Source organism: Pimephales promelas, chromosome 3, assembly GCF_988280905.1.
Source record: "Pimephales promelas chromosome 3, fPimPro1.hap1.1, whole genome shotgun sequence".
NCBI classification, from domain to species: domain Eukaryota; kingdom Metazoa; phylum Chordata; class Actinopteri; order Cypriniformes; family Leuciscidae; genus Pimephales; species Pimephales promelas.
The window spans coordinates 10,175,534-10,194,825 of NC_142771.1; the positions used below are offsets into that span (position 1 = coordinate 10,175,534).

At 41.6% G+C, this 19,292-nt stretch overlaps 5 protein-coding genes across 5 annotated transcripts; all 5 read left to right on the forward strand.

The window, feature by feature from the left end:
* Positions 1–1,574: 1,574 nt before the first annotated feature.
* Positions 1,575–3,502, forward strand: LOC148981973 (zona pellucida sperm-binding protein 3-like). Its single transcript, XM_089128201.1, has 8 exons — positions 1,575–2,182; positions 2,256–2,377; positions 2,464–2,567; positions 2,644–2,821; positions 2,891–3,008; positions 3,080–3,159; positions 3,231–3,319; positions 3,388–3,502. The coding sequence occupies exons 1-8, from the start codon at positions 1,619–1,621 to the stop codon at positions 3,453–3,455; spliced, it is 1,323 nt and encodes a 440-aa protein (XP_088984327.1). The 5' UTR covers positions 1,575–1,618; the 3' UTR covers positions 3,456–3,502.
* Positions 3,503–5,963: 2,461 nt separating this feature from the next.
* Positions 5,964–7,883, forward strand: LOC148981974 (zona pellucida sperm-binding protein 3-like). Its single transcript, XM_039687126.2, has 8 exons — positions 5,964–6,561; positions 6,635–6,756; positions 6,843–6,946; positions 7,024–7,201; positions 7,271–7,388; positions 7,460–7,539; positions 7,611–7,699; positions 7,767–7,883. Exons 1-8 carry the CDS (start codon positions 6,007–6,009, stop codon positions 7,832–7,834), a joined length of 1,314 nt encoding a protein of 437 aa, XP_039543060.2. The 5' UTR covers positions 5,964–6,006; the 3' UTR covers positions 7,835–7,883.
* A 1,672-nt stretch (positions 7,884–9,555) lies between these two features.
* On the forward strand, positions 9,556–11,549 carry LOC148981975 (zona pellucida sperm-binding protein 3-like). The gene is made up of 8 exons (XM_089128203.1): positions 9,556–10,181; positions 10,255–10,376; positions 10,463–10,566; positions 10,643–10,820; positions 10,892–11,009; positions 11,081–11,160; positions 11,232–11,320; positions 11,389–11,549. Exons 1-8 carry the CDS (start codon positions 9,627–9,629, stop codon positions 11,454–11,456), a joined length of 1,314 nt encoding a protein of 437 aa, XP_088984329.1. The 5' UTR covers positions 9,556–9,626; the 3' UTR covers positions 11,457–11,549.
* A 1,627-nt stretch (positions 11,550–13,176) lies between these two features.
* Positions 13,177–15,103, forward strand: LOC120489898 (zona pellucida sperm-binding protein 3). The gene is made up of 8 exons (XM_039687124.2): positions 13,177–13,781; positions 13,855–13,976; positions 14,063–14,166; positions 14,241–14,418; positions 14,490–14,607; positions 14,679–14,758; positions 14,830–14,918; positions 14,987–15,103. Exons 1-8 carry the CDS (start codon positions 13,218–13,220, stop codon positions 15,052–15,054), a joined length of 1,323 nt encoding a protein of 440 aa, XP_039543058.2. The 5' UTR covers positions 13,177–13,217; the 3' UTR covers positions 15,055–15,103.
* A 1,701-nt stretch (positions 15,104–16,804) lies between these two features.
* On the forward strand, positions 16,805–18,968 carry LOC120489899 (zona pellucida sperm-binding protein 3). Its single transcript, XM_039687129.2, has 8 exons — positions 16,805–17,400; positions 17,472–17,593; positions 17,680–17,783; positions 17,854–18,031; positions 18,101–18,218; positions 18,290–18,369; positions 18,441–18,529; positions 18,598–18,968. Exons 1-8 carry the CDS (start codon positions 16,837–16,839, stop codon positions 18,663–18,665), a joined length of 1,323 nt encoding a protein of 440 aa, XP_039543063.2. The 5' UTR covers positions 16,805–16,836; the 3' UTR covers positions 18,666–18,968.
* The last annotated feature ends 324 nt before the right edge of the window (positions 18,969–19,292 follow it).

A 19,292-nucleotide genomic window follows, 5' to 3' on the forward strand; every position in this document is an offset into this window, starting at 1 on the left:
GGTATGCACAGGAGTGTTGGAAACAGCCATCTATCAGCGGATCTCTTATATATATATTTTTTTTTAGGACTTGGAATTATTCCCGAGTCCACTCGAGTTCAATTAAAAATATTTTTCATGATTATTAATGTATTTTAATAAAATATTTTTTTAAATTGATTGACACGCCCAGTGATTGGTAATTTTCTAGTGCGCAACTGCGCATGACAAATTGTAATAAAATTACTTTTAACACCACCTACTATGTGGCCTTTTTACCCTAAACTGATCATATTTTTTAACTAAGTAAATTCAGTAAAATAAAAAAAGGATTTCTCTAAGTAAATAAAAGTAAATTAGGTAATCAACCCTCACTGGTCTCGGTCTCGACTCGGACTCGACCGTCTCTGGTCTCGGACTCGACTCGGACTCGACTCTCTATGGACTCGGTCTTGACTCGGACTCGACTCTCTCTGGTCTCGGTCTGGACTCGGACTCGAGTGAGGTGGTCTCGACTACAACACTGCTACTCGCACTGGTTTCCACCACCCTGTTAAAAACCTCTTTTTCTAGGCTAGTTAACGTATGTCCACGTTTAACGTTTACATGTTGAGCGCCACCTCGAGGACCCATGAAGTAGCGACTCTGGGAGCAGGGAAATATATTTAGAGTGCCTTATTTTGTTAATACAAATATTGCTATTTGACGGCAACATATCGATTATTGTATCGAGCATCAAGGTGTTCCTCCTAATCTTACTACAAAGTCCAACTGCTCCTCTGGGTAGACGGTGTACCGTCTACTGTAGACCAGTGCAGGAAGTCTAAGGTATTTGCCTTCAGGAGCACCTGACAGACCCCACTTGTCCTACTCTCCGTCGTCGTCCTACTCAGTTTCCCCAATGCTGCCGCTCCCTGCCTTCAGCTCAGGCACCGAAATGAGTTCTTACTGTCTATTGAGCTTAACTTTTGTATTTTACATTAAGTTGTTATAGTAGACCATTCAGATTATAGTCTTTCGGTGCTGACCATTAATTATATTGTGTAGGCCTAGTTCAAGAAATAATGAAGCCTACAATGAATCCACAAACACTCAACCTAAACATAACAGTTCCAATGGAGAGAAAACATATCAGTGAATCTATAATCAAATAATGTTATGATCCTGCATTCTTTTGGTCCTGAACTAAATTTCTCCATTTCAGACGCCTGTTAAGATTGCTGTTGATGTGAGGGAAAAACATTTCTTAATCTAAACCTGAAACATACTAAACTTTATTATTCTGCATACTCTAGTGTGCAATTATGTCTGTGGCTATGTTTCTGAATTGATAAAACATGGAAGACACAAAAAGACTTGAGGTTGTTTGTGTTTCAGAAGACTGATCCTTTCAATCTATTTAAAAAAAAATTAGCAATCATTTGATTTAGCCACCAATAAAACCCCCATATATGTTAATTCATTTTATTCTGTGTAATTAAGAATCAATGACTTTCATCTGTGACAGATTGATTGAGTTAATTGGCAGCTGCAGAGAAAAATTAAGCTCATCATGAGAGAGGTGGAGCCATTGTGATTTACATCTGCATAAATGTGGATGGGAGCACCCTAAGGAGTCATTGAAACAAGCTTAGCAATAATGGGGTTTTGGCAGGTTGGATTTGGATTGGTGTTTATTCTTGCACTTGGATTTTCTGAAGCACAATGGAGAGCAAGAGCAGCACACAATCAGAGTCCAAGTGCGTTTAGGCCTAGAACATTCGCTCAAGCTCCTCAACAGGCTGATTCCAGGATATCTTTGGTTCCCAGTAACATTGCATTTGCACCACAAACATTTCCTGTCCAGACACAAGTCAGGACTGACTCTGGAAAGTCTTCTCAAGATCTCATGGGTGTTCAATTAAAGGAGCTGTTGCAGGGTCCAGTGGCGAAACTGACGTGGAGCTTTCCAAGTCTACCTGAGGAACCACAGCAGCCAGATGTTCCTTTTGAGTTGCCTAATCCTGTCCCTGCCAACAGTGTAGCTGCTCAGTGTGGAGAAAACTCTGTATATGTGGAAGTGAAGAAGGACTTCTTTGGGACTGGACGCCCACTGTTGTCCTCTGGTTTCACACTGGGAGGCTGTACTGCAACTGGAGAGGATTCTTCTGCTCAAGTGCTGATCTTTGAGTCTGAACTGCATGGATGTAGCAGCACATCAATGGTAAGGTTCTGTTGTGACAATCATAGGTATTCTGAACCATCAATGTGACTGTTCTGCTAACCTTTCTGTTTAGGTGACTGAGGATGAGCTTGTCTATAGGTTTAACATTATCTACACCCCACAAGAGGCTTCATATGGTGTTCCTATTGTCAGGAGTAGTAGTGCAGTGGTTGGTATCGAGTGTCATTATCCAAGGTGAGGATTCAATGAATTCATGTTCACTGGATGTTCTAATCCTGCAGTTTTTGGGCAAGAGATGACTGCTTGTTTAACTCCCACAGAACACATAATTTGAGCAGCAATGCCTTAATGCCCACTTGGATCCCATATGCCTCAACTAAGGTTGCAGAGGATGTGTTCGTCTTCTCCCTCAAGCTCATGACTGGTTGGTGTAGCCCATACAGATTACAGATTTGTAGAATGCTTTTAAATAATCTTTAAGACTTTTGTTTTCTTTGCAGATGACTGGAGATTTGAGAGACCTTCTAACCAGTACTTCCTGGGTGACATGATAAATCTTGAAGCATCTGTGCTTTTGTACAACCACTTTCCCATCCGTGTGTTTGTGGACAGCTGCGTGGCTACTGCAGTCCCTGATGTTGCTTCTGTCCCCAGATACTCCTTTATTGAGAATAATGGGTAAGCTGCTTCCTCATGTCTCCCAGCTTCCAGAAGGGTTGTGTATTTCTAACTGGGTTTTGTTCACAGGTGCCTGGTTGATGCCAAGCTCACGGGCTCCACGTCTCGCTTTATGCCCAGGACTCAAGTTGATAAGCTGAGGTTTCAGCTAGAGGCCTTCAGGTTCCAGCAAGCAGACAGTGGGCTGGTATGCATGTCCTGAAGTTGTGCAACTCTTTGTATATGATATCCATGGTTTACAAACAATTGTCTCTGCAGGTCTACATCACATGTGTTTTGAAGGTGGCTGCAGCAACCTCAAGCCCTGAACAGAAAGCTTGTTCCTTCTCTTCTAATGGGTATGTTTCCTGCTAGATAAGTGTACATGTGAATTAGTTGCATTCCCTTAATTGAGGGTTTGTTCTGTCAGGTGGGTGTCTGCAGATGATTCTGACCAGGTTTGTGGCTGCTGTGACACAACATGTAGCATCAGAAGTGGAAGTGATCAACTGCTTACAGGTATGAACTAACACTGATAATTTATTGTCATTCATGGCTTTTGTTCTCACTAATCATTTCTTCCACAGATCTACGCTGGGAAAGAGCATCTGTCGGCCCAATCAACGTTAAAGAATATGGCCATGGCCAACAATAACTAGAAATGTCATGAGACTTCTGGTGGTTTAATAAATGTTGTGAATAAATTTGTTAGTTGTCTTTTACTTGCACAAATACTACATTTATCCAGTTTACATGGTTTCTGTTCAGATATGTACCATTAAAAAGCCTTTCTATTGAGATGCATCCCCAGACATAGACCAGGCGATTTGTTGGACTTATCCCAACACAAAAGGGCATTTCAATAGCATCATATACTTGTGCTTACTATGATTAACTATTGTGGTTCAAGTGTTTATCCTGAAACCATATTGTACTTAAAGGGTTAGTTCACCCAAAAATGAAAATTAAGTCATTAATTACTCACCCCCATGCTGTACCAACCCCGTAAGACCTTCGTTCGTCTTCGGAACACAAATGAAGATATTTTTGATTAAATTTGAGAGCTGTATAACTACCACATTGGCTCCTAAAGGACTGCCTCTTGACGGCCCAGAAAGTCAATGAAGAAAATGTTTAAATATCCCAAGTGACTACCGTGGCTCAACTATATGTTTATCAAGCGACGCGAATACTTTTTGTGCGAAAAAACAAACAAAAATAACGAGTTTATTCGACTATTTCTTTTCTTCCTTGTAGGCCAGAACGAGAATTCCTTAGATTTCCACGACGCATGCGCGAGATTTGCGATCTGCTCACACCAGCTTAGATCGCAATTCTCGCGCATGCGTCGTGGAAATCTATAAGGAAGTCTCGTTCTGGCCTACAAGGAAGAAAAGAAATAGTCGAATAAACTCGTTATTTTTGTTTGTTTTTTCGCACAAAAAGTATTCGCGTCGCTTGATAAACATATAGTTGAGCCACGGTAGTCACTTGGGATATTTAAACATTTTCTTCATTGACTTTCTGGGCCGTCAAGAGGCAGTCCTTTAGGAGCCAATGTGGTAGTTATACAGCTCTCAAATTTAATCAAAAATATCTTCATTTGTGTTCCGAAGACGAACGAAGGTCTTACGGGGTTGGTACAGCATGGGGGTGAGTAATTAATGACTTAATTTTCATTTTTGGGTGAACTAACCCTTTAATAGAATTTACCAAGTAAGGACTTGAACCTTTGAGCGGTGCTAATATACCCGCCCTGTTTATGGGGGCTTTTGCACCAGAACCTTTTCATAGTTCCAACTATTGGCGGTAGTACCTTGATTTTGTTGTGTTCACTCCAAAAGAACTAGCAACGATTTTAGCTTCTACTACAAAGCAGGGTCTAAACCAGCAATATAGGAACTCTGTGACCTAAGTATTTGCTGATTGGCTGAATGCATGCAAAACACCAGCACTTGCCATTATCAAAAAGGCTGTGTAAATGAATATTATAGTCTATATATTTACTCACTCTGTTTCCTCTCCACCAGTGATGTTGTGTGTGGTGGGTGTTCTGGCGCAATATGGCTGCTGTTGCATCATCCAGGTGGATGCTGCACATTGGTGGTGGTTGAGGAGATTCCCCCTCTATGTGAAGCGCTTTGGGTGTCCAGAAAGGCGATATATAAATGTAATGAAATATTATTATTATTTCAGAAACTCTAGGAACATAAAACGGTGAAAGATGGACCTCAACCTTTACGCTGAGGAGAGAATCATTGCAACTGAGGGGACCAAGTGAAACAAGTATTTCTGTTAAGCTAGCAACACTGAACATCAACCACATGATATGTGCTAATAACTTTGCATTACTGTCTACTTTATGTATAACAGGTCCATCTGATGACATGAGACCGGACAAATCGTAAAATAATGAGCATATGAACACTGTGTGCTCTGGCGTGGTCAAAATAAGTCACAACAAGTGGGGCTTACGTCACTTCTAGTTCCTACTGGCGGTGCGAATGCAACCAGGAAAACATTCCCAGCGGAACCATTGGTTTGAAGGGGCGTTACCCTGATGGCTAGTTCCTAGACCTACCCGGTGCGAAAGCCCCTTATGTCACCAAGGCTCATTGCAATCGACCTGATGTTGGTGCTACAGTGATCAAAAGTACATAGTGGGTCATAAATCCTAAACCTAAAAGTTGTAATGGGAAAGAAACATATCAGTGAATCTATAATCAAATAATGATTTGATCCTTTGGTTCTGATCTAAAGTTCTTCATTTTAGACGCCTGTTAAGATTGCTGTTGATGTGAAGGAAGAGCGTTGGTTATAATCTAAACCTGAAACATACTAAACTTTATTATTCTGCATACTCTAGTGTGCAATTTTGTTTGTGGCTATGTTAATGAATTGAAAAAAATGGAAGACAAAAAGACTTGAGGTTGTTTGTGTTTCAGAGGATTGATCCTTTCAATCTATTTTTTTTAAATAAGCAATCATTTGATTTAGCTTACAATAAAACACCCATATATGTTAATTCATTTTATTCTGCATAGTAAAGAATCTATGACTTTCATCTGTGACAGATTGATTAAGTTAATTGGCAGCTGCAGAGAAAAATTAAGCTCATCACGAGAGAGGTGGAGCCATTGTGATTTACATCTGCATAAATGTGGATGGGAGCACCCTAAGGAGTCATTGAAACAAGCTTAGCAATAATGGGGTTTTGGCAGGTTGGATTTGGATTGGTGTTTATTCTTGCACTTGGATTTTCTGAAGCACAATGGAGAGCAAGAGCGGCACACAATCAGAGTCCAAGTGCGTTTAGGCCTAGAACATTCGCTCAATCTCCTCAACAGACTGATTCATTTCAGACATTTGCACCACAAAGGTTTCCCTCTCAGGTTCCTGTCCAGACACCAGTCAGGACTGACTCTGGAAAGTCTTCTCAAGATCTCATGGGTGTTCAATTAAAGGAGCTGTTGCAGGGTCCAGTGGCGAAACTGACGTGGAGCTTTCCAAGTCTACCTGAGGAACAACAGCAGCCAGATGTTCCTTTTGAGTTGCCTAATCCTGTCCCTGCCAACAGTGTAGCTGCTCAGTGTGGAGAAAACTCTGTATATGTGGAAGTGAAGAAGGACTTCTTTGGGACTGGACGCCCACTGTTGTCCTCTGGTTTCACACTGGGAGGCTGTACTGCAACTGGAGAGGATTCTTCTGCTCAAGTGCTGATCTTTGAGTCTGAACTGCATGGATGTAGCAGCACATCAATGGTAAGGTTCTGTTGTGATAATCATAGGTATTCTGAACCATCCATGTGACTGTTCTGCTAACCTTTCTGTTTAGGTAACTGAGGATGAGCTTGTCTATAGGTTCAACATTATCTACACCCCACAAGAGGCTTCATATGGTGTTCCTATTGTCAGGAGTAGTAGTGCAGTGGTTGGTATCGAGTGTCATTATCCAAGGTGAGGATTCAATGAATTCATGTTCACTGGATGTTCTAATCCTGCAGTTTATGGGCAAGAGATGACTGCTTGTTTAACTCCCACAGAACACATAATTTGAGCAGCAATGCTTTAATGCCCACTTGGATCCCATATGCCTCAACTAAGGTTGCAGAGGCTGTGTTCGTCTTCTCCCTCAAGCTCATGACTGGTTGGTGTAGCCCATACAGATTTGCACAATGCATGTGATTTCATCTGCTAAGATTATTTATTTTTATTCTTTTTCAGATGACTGGAGATTTGAGAGACCTTCTAACCAGTACTTCCTGGGTGACATGATAAATCTTGAAGCATCTGTGCTTTTGTACAACCATGTTCCCATCCGTGTGTTTGTGGACAGCTGCGTGGCTACTGCAGTCCCTGATGTCGCTTCTGTCCCCAGATACTCCTTTATTGAGAATAATGGGTAAGAGGTGCTACCTCATGTGTCCCAGCTTCCAGAAGGGTTGTGTTTATAACTGGTTTCTGTTCACAGGTGCCTGGTTGATGCCAAGCTCACAGGCTCCACGTCTCGCTTTATGCCCAGGACTGAAGTTGATAAGCTGAGGTTTCAGCTAGAGGCCTTCAGGTTCCAGCAAGCAGACAGTGGGCTGGTATGCATGTCATGTAGTTGTACAACTCTTTGTATATGATATCCATGGCTTACAAACAATTGTCTCTGCAGGTCTACATCACATGTGTTTTGAAGGTGGCTGCAGCAACCTCAAGCCCTGAACAGAAAGCTTGTTCCTTCTCTTCTAATGGGTATGTTTCCTGCTAGATAAGTGTACATGTGAATTAGTTGCATTCCCTTAATTGAGGGTTTGTTCTGTCAGGTGGGTGTCTGCAGATGATTCTGACCAGGTTTGTGGCTGCTGTGACACAACGTGTAGCATCAGAAGTGGAAGTGATCAACTGCTTACAGGTATGGACTAACACTGATAATTTATTGTCATCAAGGCTTTTGTTCTCACTGATCATTTCTTCCACAGATCTACGCTGGGAAAGAGCGTCTGTCGGCCCAATCAACGTTAAAGAATATGGCCATGGCCAACAATAACTAGAAATGTCATGAGACTTCTGGTGGTTTAATAAATGTTGTGAATATATTTGTTAGTTGTCTTTTACTTGCACAAATAATACATTTATCAAGTTTACATGGTTTCTGTTCAGATATGTACCATTAAAAAGTCTTTCTATTGAGATGCGTCCCCAGACATAGACCAGGCCATTTGTTGGCCTTGGCCTATTCCAACACAAAAGGGCATTTCAATAGCTTCATATACTTGTGCTTACTATGATTAACTATTGTGGTTCAAGTGTGTATGCTGAAACCATATTGTACTTAATAGAATTTACCAAGTAAGGACTTGAACCTTTGAGTGGTGCTAATATACCCACCCTGTTTATGGGGAATTTTGCACCAGAACCTTTTCATAGTTCCAACTATTGGCGGTAGTACCTTGAGTTTGTTGTGTTCACTCCAGAAGAACTAGCAACGATTTTAGCTTCTACTACAAATCAGGGTCTAAACCAGCACTATAGGAACTCTGTGACCTAAGTATTTGGTGATTAGCCGAATGCATGCGAAACACCAGCACTTGACATTATTAAAAAGGCTGTGTAAATGCATATTATAGTCTATATATTTACTCACTCTGTCTCCTCTCCACCAGTGATCTGGTGTGTGGTGGGCGTTCTGTCGCAATATGGCTGCTGTCGCATCATCCAGGTGGATGCTGCACATTGGTGGTGGTTGAGGAGATTCCCCCCTCTATGTGAAGCGCTTTGGGTGTCCAGAAGGCTATATATATATGTAATGAAATATTATTATTATTTCAGAAACTCTAGGAACATAAAACGGTGAAAGATGGACCTCAACCTTTACGCTGAGGAGAGAATCATTGCAACTGAGGGGACCAAGTGAAACAAGTATTTCTGTTAAGCTAGCAACACTGGACATCAACCACATGATATGTGCTTATAACTTTGCATTACTGTCTACTTTATGTATAACAGGTCCATCTGATGACATGAGACCGGACAAATCGTAAAATAACGAGCATATGAACACTGTGTGCTCTGGCGTGGTCAAAATAAGTCACAACAAGTGGGGCTTACGTCACTTCTAGTTCCTACTGGCGGTGCGAATGCAACCAGGAAAACATTCCCAGCGGAACCATTGGTTTGAAGGGGCGCTACCCTGATGGCTAGTTCCTAGACCTACCCGGTGCGAAAGCCCCTTATGTCACCAAGGCTCATTGCAATCGACCTGATGTTGGTGCTACAGTGATCAAAAGTACATAGTGGGTCATAAATCCTAAACCTAAAAGTTGTAATGGGAAAGAAACATATCAGTGACTCTATAATCAAATAATGATTTGATCCTTTGGTTCTGATCTAAAGTTCTTCATTTTAGACGCCTGTTAAGATTGCTGTTGATGTGAAGGAAGAGCGTTGGTTATAATCTAAACCTGAAACATACTAAACTTTATTATTCTGCATACTCTAGTGTGCAATTTTGTTTGTGGCTATGTTAATGAATTGAAAAAAATGGAAGACAAAAAGACTTGAGGTTGTTTGTGTTTCAGAGGATTGATCCTTTCAATCTATTTTTTTTAAATAAGCAATCATTTGATTTAGCTACCAATAAAACACCCATATATGTTAATTCATTTTATTCTGCATAGTAAAGAATCAATGACTTTCATCTGTGACAGATTGATTGAGTTAATTGGCAGCCGCAGAGAAAAATTAAGCTCATCACGAGAGAGGTGGAGCCATTGTGATTTACATCTGCATAAATGTGGATGGGAGCACCCTAAGGAGTCATTGAAACAAGCTTAGCAATAATGGGGTTTTGGCAGGTTGGATTTGGATTGGTGTTTATTCTTGCACTTGGATTTTCTGAAGCACAATGGAGAGCAAGAGCAGCACACAATCAGAGTCCAAGTGCGTTTAGGCCTAGAACATTCGCTCAAGCTCCTCAACAGACTGATTCATTTCAGACATTTGCACCACAAAGGTTTCCCTCTCAGGTTCCTGTCCAGACACCAGTCAGGACTGACTCTGGAAAGTCTTCTCAAGATCTCATGGGTGTTCAATTAAAGGAGCTGTTGCAGGGTCCAGTGGCGAAACTGATGTGGAGCTTTCCAAGTCTACCTGAGGAACCACAGCAGCCAGATGTTCCTTTTGAGTTGCCTAATCCTGTCCCTGCCAACAGTGTAGCTGCTCAGTGTGGAGAAAACTCTGTATATGTGGAAGTGAAGAAGGACTTCTTTGGGACTGGACGCCCACTGTTGTCCTCTGGTTTCACACTGGGAGGCTGTACTGCAACTGGAGAGGATTCTTCTGCACAAGTGCTGATCTTTGAGTCTGAACTGCATGGATGTAGCAGCACATCAATGGTAAGGTTCTGTTGTGACAATCATAGGTATTCTGAACCATCCATGTGACTGTTCTGTTTACCTTTCTGTTTAGGTGACTGAGGATGAGCTTGTCTATAGGTTCAACATTATCTACGCCCCACAAGAGGCTTCATATGGTGTTCCTATTGCCAGGAGTAGTAGTGCAGTGGTTGGTATCGAGTGTCATTATCCAAGGTGAGGATTCAATGAATTCATGTTCACTGGATGTTCTAATCCTGCAGTTTATGGGCAAGAGATGACCGCTTGTTTAACTCCCACAGAACACATAATTTGAGCAGCAATGCCTTAATGCCCACTTGGATCCCATATGCCTCAACTAAGGTTGCAGAGGACGTGTTCGTCTTCTCCCTCAAGCTCATGACTGGTTGGTGTAGCCCATACAGATTTGCACAATGCATGTGATTCATCTGCTAAGATTATTTATTTTTATTCTTTTTCAGATGACTGGAGATTTGAGAGACCTTCTAACCAGTACTTCCTGGGTGACATGATAAATCTTGAAGCATCTGTGCTTTTGTACAACCATGTTCCCATCCGTGTGTTTGTGGACAGCTGTGTGGCGACTGCAGTCCCTGATGTTGCTTCTGTCCCCAGATACTCCTTTATTGAGAATAATGGGTAAGAGCTGCTTCCTCATGTCTCCCAGCTTCCAGAAGGGTTGTGTATTTCTAACTGGGTTTTGTTCACAGGTGCCTGGTTGATGCCAAGCTCACGGGCTCCACGTCTCGCTTTATGCCCAGGACTGAAGTTGATAAGCTGAGGTTTCAGCTAGAGGCCTTCAGGTTCCAGCAAGCAGACAGTGGGCTGGTATGCATGTCCTGAAGTTGTACAACTCTTTGTATATGATATCCATGGTTTACAAACAATTGTCTCTGCAGGTCTACATCACATGTGTTTTGAAGGTGGCTGCAGCAACCTCAAGCCCTGAACAGAAAGCTTGTTCCTTCTCTTCTAATGGGTATGTTTCCTGCTAGATAAGTGTACATGTGAATTAGTTGCATTCCCTTAATTGAGGGTTTGTTCTGTCAGGTGGGTGTCTGCAGATGACTCTGACCAGGTTTGTGGCTGCTGTGACACAACGTGTAGCATCAGAAGTGGAAGTGATCAACTGCTTACAGGTATGGACTAACACTGATAACTTATTGTCATTCATGGCTTTTGTTCTCACTAATCATTTCTTCCACAGATCTACGCTGGGAAAGAGCGTCTGTCGGCCCAATCAACGTTAAAGAATATGGCCATGGCCAACAATAACTAGAAATGTCATGAGACTTCTGGTTTTAATAAATGTTGTGAATATATTTGTTAGTTGTCTTTTACTTGCACACATAATACATTTATCAAGTTTACATGGTTTCTGTTCAGATATGTACCATTAAAAAGCCTTTCTATTGAGATGCGTCCCCAGACATAGACCAGGCCATTTGTTGGACTTGGCCTATTTCAACACAAAAGGGCATTTCAATAGCTTCATATACTTGTGCTTACTATGATTAACTATTGTGGTTCAAGTGTGTATGCTGAAACCATATTGTACTTAATAGAATTTACCAAGTAAGGACTTGAACCTTTGAGTGGTGCTAATATACCCACCCTGTTTATGGGGGCTTTTGCACCAGAACCTTTTCATAGTTCCAACTATTGGCGGTAGTACCTTGAGTTTGTTGTGTTCACTCCAAAAGCACTAGGAACGATTTTAGCTTCTACTACAAAGCAGGGTCTAAACCAGCACTATAGGAACTCTGGGACCTAAGTATTTGCTGATTGGCCGAATGCATGCGAAACACCAGCGCTTGCCATTATCAAAAAGGCTGTGTAAATGCATATTATAGATGAAGAGTTCAGATGCGAAAGCCTCTAAAGCCATTTGAAACTTTCTTCTTTAATAATTTTTTGTCAAACTTGTACATTTAACTTCAGTAATTTACTTAAATAACAATTAATAGGTAATTATCATTGCCATTTAAGTGAAATCACTGAACTTTGCTTACGACTTTGCATTACTGTCTACTTTATGTATAACAGGTCCATCTAATAACATGAGACCGGAGAAATCGTAAAATAACGAGCATATGAACACTGTGTGCTCTGGCGTGGTCAAAATAAGTCACAACAAGTGGGGCTTACGTCACTTCTAGTTCCTACTGGCGGTGCGAACGCAACCAGGAAAACATTCCCAGCAGAACCATTGGTTTGAAGGGGCGCTACCCTGATGGCTACTTCCTAGACCTACCCGGTGCGAAAGCCCCTTATGTCACCAAGGCTCATTGCAATCGACCTGATGTTGGTGCTACAGTGATCAAAAGTACATAGTGGGTCATAAATCCTAAACCTAAAAGTTGTAATGGGAAAGAAACATATCAGTGACTCTATAATCAAATAATGATTTGATCCTTTGGTTCTGATCTAAAGTTCTTCATTTTAGACGCCTGTTAAGATTGCTGTTGATGTGAAGGAAGAACGTTGGTTATAATCTAAACCTGAAACATAAAAGTTGTAATGGGAAAGAAACATATCAGTGAATCTATAATCAAATAATGATTTGATCCTTTGGTTTTGATCTAAAGTTCTTCATTTTAGACGCCTGTTAAGATTGCTGTTGATGTGAAGGAAGAACGTTGGTTATAATCTAAACCTGAAACATACTAAACTTTATTATTCTGCATACTCTAGTGTGCAATTATGTCTGTGGCTATGTTTCTGAATTGATAAAAAATGGAAGACACAAAAAGACTTGAGGTTGTTTGTGTTTCAGAAGATTGATCCTTTCAATCTATTTTTTAAAAATAAGCAATCATTTCATTTAGCTACCAATAAAACACCCATAAACGTTAATTCATTTTATTCTGCGTATAAAGAATCTATGACTTTCACCTGTGACAGATTGATTGAGTTAATTGGCAGCTGCAGAGAAAAATTAAGCTCATCACGAGAGAGGTGGAGCCATTGTGATTTACATCTGCATAAATGTGGATGGGAGCACCCTAAGGTGTCATTGAAACAAGCTTAGCAATAATGGGGTTTTGGCAGGTTGGTTTTGGATTGGTGTTTATTTTTGCACTTGGATTTTCTGAAGCACAATGGAGAGCAAGAGCAGCACACAATCAGAGTCCAAGTGCATTTAGGCCTAGAACATTCGCTCAAGCTCCTCAACAGTCTGATTCCAGGATGTCTTTGGTTCCCAGTAACATTGCATTTGCACCACAAACGTTTCCTGTACAGACACAAGTCAGGACTGACTCTGGAAAGTCTTCTCAAGATCTCATGGGTGTTCAATTAAAGGAGCTGTTGCAGGGTCCAGTGGCGAAACTGATGTGGAGCTTTCCAAGTCTACCTGAGGAACCACAGCAGCCAGATGTTCCTTTTGAGTTGCCTAATCCTGTCCCTGCCAACAGTGTAGCTGCTCAGTGTGGAGAAAACTCTGTATATGTGGAAGTGAAGAAGGACTTCTTTGGGACTGGACGCCCACTGTTGTCCTCTGGTTTCACACTGGGAGGCTGTACTGCAACTGGAGAGGATTCTTCTGCTCAAGTGCTGATCTTTGAGTCTGAACTGCATGGATGTAGCAGCACATCAATGGTAAGGTTCTGTTGTGAAAATCCTAGGTATTCTGAACCATCAATGTGACTGTTCTGCTAACCTTTCTGTTTAGGTGACTGAGGATGAGCTTGTCTATAGGTTCAATATTATCTACACCCCACAAGAGGCTTCATATGGTGTTCCTATTGTCAGGAGTAGTAGTGCAGTGGTTGGTATCGAGTGTCATTATCCAAGGTGAGGATTCAATTAATTCATATTCACTGGATGTTCTAATCCTGCAGTTTATGGGCAAGAGATGACCGCTTGTTTAACTCCCACAGAACACATAATTTGAGCAGCAATGCCTTAATGCCCACTTGGATCCCATATGCCACAACTAAGGTTGCAGAGGATGTGTTCGTCTTCTCCCTCAAGCTCATGACTGGTTTGTGCAGCCCATACAGATTACAGATTTGTAGAAGGCTTTTGAATAATCTTTAAGACTTGTTTTCTTTTCAGATGACTGGAGATTTGAGAGACCTTCTAACCAGTACTTCCTGGGTGACATGATAAATCTTGAAGCATCTGTGCTTTTGTACAACCATGTTCCCATCCGTGTGTTTGTGGACAGCTGCGTGGCTACTGCAGTCCCTGATGTCGCTTCTGTCCCCAGATACTCCTTTATTGAGAATAATGGGTAAGAGCTGCTACCTCATGTCTCCCAGCTTCCAGAAGGGTTGTGTATTTCTAACTGGGTTTTGTTCACAGGTGCCTGGTTGATGCCAAACTCACGGGCTCCACGTCTCGCTTTATGCCCAGGACTGAAGTTGATAAGCTGAGGTTTCAGCTAGAGGCCTTCAGGTTCCAGCAAGCAGACAGTGGGCTGGTATGCATGTCCTGTAGTTGTACAACTCTTTGTATATGATATCCATGGTTTACAAACAATTGTCTCTGCAGGTCTACATCACATGTGTTTTGAAGGTGGCTGCAGCAACCTCAAGCCCTGAACAGAAAGCTTGTTCCTTCTCTTCTAATGGGTATGTTTCCTGCTAGATAAGTGTACACGTGAATTAGTTGCATTCCCTTAATTGAGGGTTTGTTCTGTCAGGTGGGTGTCTGCAGATGACTCTGACCAGGTTTGTGGCTGCTGTGACGCAACGTGTAGCATCAGAAGTGGAAGTGATCAACTGCTTACAGGTATGGACTAACACTGATAACTTATTGTCAATTATGGCTTTTGTTCTCACTAATCATTTCTTCCACAGATCTACGCTGGGAAAGAGCATCTGTCGGCCCAATCAACGTTAAAGAATATGGCCATGGCCAACAATAACTAGGAATGTCATGAGACTTCTGGTGGTTTAATAAATGTTGTGAATATACTGTATTTGTTAGTTGTCTTTTACTTGCACAAATTCTACATTTATCCAGTTTACATGGTTTCTATTCACATTATGTACCATTAAAAAGCCTTTCTATTTAGATGTGTCCCCACACGTAGACCAGGCCATTTGTTGGACTTGGCCTATTCCAACACAAAAGGGCATTTCAATAGCTTCATATACTTGTGCTTACCCGATGATTAACTATTGTGGTTCAAGTGTGTATGCTGAAACCATATTGTACTTAATAGAATTTACCAAGTAAGGACTTGAACCTTTGAGTGGTGCTAATATACCCACCCTGTTTATGGGGGCTTTTGCACCAGAACCTTTTCGTATTTCCAACTATTGGCGGTAGTACCTTGATTTTGTTGTGTTCACTCCAAAAGAATTAGGAACGCTTTTAGTTTCTACTACAAATCAGGGTCTAAACCAGCACTATAGGAACTCTGTGACCTAAGTATTTGCTGATTGGCCGAATGCATGCAAAACACCAGCACTTGCCATTATCAAAAAGGCTGTGTAAATGCATATTATAGTCTATATATTTACTCACTCTGTCTCCTCTCCACCAGTGATCTGGTGTGTGGTGGGCGTTCTGGTGCAATATGGCTGCTGTAGCATCATCCAGGTGGATGCTGCACATTGGTGGTTGAGGAGATTCCCCCCTCTATGTGAAGCGCTTTGGGTGTCCAGAATGGTGCTATATAAATGTAATGAAATATTATTATTACTTCAGAAACTCTAGGAACATAAAACGGTGATAGATGGACCTCAACCTTTACGCTGAGGATCCATTGTAACTGAGGGGACCAAGTGAAACAAGTATTTCTGCTAACCCAGCAACACTGGACATCAACCACATGATATGTGCTAATAACTTTGCATTACTGTCTACTTTATGTATAACAGGTCCATCTGATAACATGAGACCGGACAAATCGTAAAATAATGAGCATATGAACACTGTGTGCTCGGGCTTTGTCAAAATAAGTCACAACAAGTGGGGCTTACGTCACTTCTAGTTCCTACTGGCGGTGCGAACGCAACCAGGAAAACATTCCCAGGGGAAACATTGGTTTGAAGGGGCGCTACCCTGATGGCTAGTTCCTAGAACTACCCAGTGTGAAAGCCCCTTATGTCACCAAGGCTCATTGCAATCGACCTGATGTTGGTGCTAAAGTGATCAAAATACATAGTGGGTCATAAATCCTAAACCTAAACATAAAAGTTGTAATGGGAAAGAAACATATCAGTAAATCTATAATCAAATAATGATTTGATCCTTTGGTTCTGATCTAAAGTTTTTCCTTTTAGACGCCTGTTAAGATTGCTGTTGATGTGAAGGAAGAGCGTTGGTTATAATCTAAACCTGAAACATACTAAACTTTATTATTCTGGATACTCTAGTGTGCAATTATGTCTGTGGATATGTTTATGAATTGAAAAAAAATGGAAGACACAAAAAGACTTGAGGTTGTTTGTGTTGTTTGTGTTTTTTAAATAAGCAATCATTTGATTTAGCTACCAATAAAACACCCATATATGTTAATTCATTTTATTCTGTGTAATAAAGAATCTATGACTTTCACCTGTGACAGATTGATTGAGTTAATTGGCAGCTGCAGAGAAAAATTAAGCTCATCACGAGAGAGGTGGAGCCATTGTGATTTACATCTGCATAAATGTGGATGGGAGCACCCTAAGGAGTCATTGAAACAAGCTTAGCAATAATGGGGTTTTGGCAGGTTGGATTTGGATTGGTGTTTATTCTTGCACTTAGATTTTCTGAAGCGCAATGGAGAGCAAGAGCCGCACACAATCAGAGTCCAAGTGTGTTTAGGCCTAGAACATTCGCTCAAGCTCCTCAACAGTCTGATTCCAGGATGTCTTTGGTTCCCAGTAACATTGCATTTGCACCACAAATGTTTCCGGTCCAGACACAAGTCAGGACTGACTCTGGAAAGTCTTCTCAAGATCTCATGGGTGTTCAATTAAAGGAGCTGTTGCAGGGTCCAGTGGCGAAACTGACGTGGAGCTTTCCAAGTCTACCTGAGGAACCACAGCAGCCAGATGTTCCTTTTGAGTTGCCTAATCCTGTCCCTGCCAACAGTGTAGCTGCTCAGTGTGGAGAAAACTCTGTATATGTGGAAGTGAAGAAGGACTTCTTTGGGACTGGACGCCCACTGTTGTCCTCTGGTTTCACACTGGGAGGCTGTACTGCAACTGGAGAGGATTCTTCTGCACAAGTGCTGATCTTTGAGTCTGAACTGCATGGATGTAGCAGCACATCAATGGTAAGGTTCTGTTGTGACAATCATAGGTATTCTGAACCATCCATGTGACTGTTCTGTTAACCTTTATTTAGGTAACTGAGGATGAGCTTGTCTATAGGTTCAACATTATCTACACCCCACAAGAGGCTTCATATGGTGTTCCTATTGTCAGGAGTAGTAGTGCAGTGGTTGGTATCGAGTGTCATTATCCAAGGTGAGGATTCAATGAATTCATGTTCACTGGATGTTCTAATCCTGCAGTTTATGGGCAAGAGATGACCGCTTGTTTAACTCCCACAGAACACATAATTTGAGCAGCAATGCCTTAATGCCCACTTGGATCCCATATGCCACAACTAAGGTTGCAGAGGATGTGTTCGTCTTCTCCCTCAAGCTCATGACTGGTTGGTGTAGCCCATACAGATTACAGATTTGTAGTATGATTTGAATCTTTAAGACTTGTTTTCTTTACAGATGACTGGAGATTTGAGAGACCTTCTAACCAGTACTTCCTGGGTGACATGATAAATCTTGAAGCATCTGTGCTTTTGTACAACCATGCTCCCATCCGTGTGTTTGTGGACAGCTGCGTGGCGACTGCAGTCCCTGATGTCGCTTCTGTCCCCAGATACTCCTTTATTGAGAATAATGGGTAAGAGGTGCTACCTCATGTGTCCCAGCTTCCAGAAGGGTTGTGTTTATAACTGGGTTTTGTTCACAGGTGCCTGGTTGATGCCAAGCTCACAGGCTCCACGTCTCGCTTTATGCCCAGGACTCAAGTTGATAAGCTGAGGTTTCAGCTAGAGGCCTTCAGGTTCCAGCAAGCAGACAGTGGGCTGGTATGCATGTCCTGTAGTTGTACAACTCTTTGTATATGATATCCATGGCTTACAAACAATTGTCTCTGCAGGTCTACATCACATGTGTTTTGAAGGTGGCTGCAGCAACCTCAAGCCCTGAACATAAAGCTTGTTCCTTCTCTTCTAATGGGTATGTTTCCTGCTAGATAAGTGTACATGTGAATTAGTTGCATTCCCTTAATTGAGGGTTTGTTCTGTCAGGTGGGTGTCTGCAGATGACTCTGACCAGGTTTGTGGCTGCTGTGACACAACGTGTAGCATCAGAAGTGGAAGTGATCAACTGCTTACAGGTATGGACTAACACTGATAACTTATTGTCATTCATGGCTTTTGTTCTCACTAATCATTTCTTCCACAGATCTACGCTGGGAAAGAGCGTCTGTCGGCCCAATCAACGTTAAAGAATATGGCCATGGCCAAAAATAACTAGGAATGTCATGAGACTTCTGGTGGTTTAATAAATGTTGTGAATATATTTGTTAGTTGTCTTTTACTTGCACAAATAATACATTTATCAAGTTTACATGGTTTCTGTTCAGATATGTACCATTAAAAAGCCTTTCTATTGAGATGCGTCCCCAGACATAGACCAGGCCATTTGTTGGACTTATCCCAACACAAAAGGGCATTTCAATAGCTTCATATACTTGTGCTTACCTGATGATTAACTACTGTGGTTCAAGTGTGTATGCTGAAACCATATTGTACTTAATAGAATTTACCAAGTAAGGACTTGAACCTTTGAGCGGTGCTAATATACCCACCCTGTTTATGGGGGCTTTTGCACCAGAACCTTTTCATATTTCCAACTATTGGCGGTAGTACCTTGATTTTGTTGTGTTCACTCCAGAAGACCAAAGAACGATTTTAGTTTCTACTACAAAACAGGGTCTAAACCAGCTCTATAGGAACTCTGTGACCTAAGTATTTGCTGATTGGCCGAATGCATGCAAAACACCAGCACTTGCCATTATCAAAAAGGCTGTGTAAACGAATATTATAGTCTATATATTTACTCACTCTGTCTCCTCTCCACCAGTGATCTGGTGTGTG

Excerpts from the sequence above, each read along its gene's own strand:
- LOC148981973 (XM_089128201.1), top strand. The coding sequence starts at position 1,619 with ATGGGGTTTTGGCAGGTTGGATTTGGATTGGTGTTTATTCTTGCACTT. Across the intron at positions 2,183-2,255 it reads GATGTAGCAGCACATCAATG|GTGACTGAGGATGAGCTTGT; the intron begins GTAAGGTTCTGT and ends CTTTCTGTTTAG. Across the intron at positions 2,568-2,643 it reads CTCCCTCAAGCTCATGACTG|ATGACTGGAGATTTGAGAGA; the intron begins GTTGGTGTAGCC and ends TTTTCTTTGCAG.
- LOC148981974 (XM_039687126.2), top strand. The coding sequence starts at position 6,007 with ATGGGGTTTTGGCAGGTTGGATTTGGATTGGTGTTTATTCTTGCACTT. Across the intron at positions 6,947-7,023 it reads CTCCCTCAAGCTCATGACTG|ATGACTGGAGATTTGAGAGA; the intron begins GTTGGTGTAGCC and ends ATTCTTTTTCAG. Across the intron at positions 7,540-7,610 it reads TGTTCCTTCTCTTCTAATGG|GTGGGTGTCTGCAGATGATT; the intron begins GTATGTTTCCTG and ends TTGTTCTGTCAG.
- LOC148981975 (XM_089128203.1), top strand. The coding sequence starts at position 9,627 with ATGGGGTTTTGGCAGGTTGGATTTGGATTGGTGTTTATTCTTGCACTT. Across the intron at positions 10,821-10,891 it reads TCCTTTATTGAGAATAATGG|GTGCCTGGTTGATGCCAAGC; the intron begins GTAAGAGCTGCT and ends TTTTGTTCACAG. Across the intron at positions 11,010-11,080 it reads AGCAAGCAGACAGTGGGCTG|GTCTACATCACATGTGTTTT; the intron begins GTATGCATGTCC and ends TTGTCTCTGCAG.
- LOC120489898 (XM_039687124.2), top strand. The coding sequence starts at position 13,218 with ATGGGGTTTTGGCAGGTTGGTTTTGGATTGGTGTTTATTTTTGCACTT. Across the intron at positions 14,608-14,678 it reads AGCAAGCAGACAGTGGGCTG|GTCTACATCACATGTGTTTT; the intron begins GTATGCATGTCC and ends TTGTCTCTGCAG. Across the intron at positions 14,919-14,986 it reads AAGTGATCAACTGCTTACAG|ATCTACGCTGGGAAAGAGCA; the intron begins GTATGGACTAAC and ends TTTCTTCCACAG.
- LOC120489899 (XM_039687129.2), top strand. The coding sequence starts at position 16,837 with ATGGGGTTTTGGCAGGTTGGATTTGGATTGGTGTTTATTCTTGCACTT. Across the intron at positions 17,401-17,471 it reads GATGTAGCAGCACATCAATG|GTAACTGAGGATGAGCTTGT; the intron begins GTAAGGTTCTGT and ends ACCTTTATTTAG. Across the intron at positions 18,219-18,289 it reads AGCAAGCAGACAGTGGGCTG|GTCTACATCACATGTGTTTT; the intron begins GTATGCATGTCC and ends TTGTCTCTGCAG.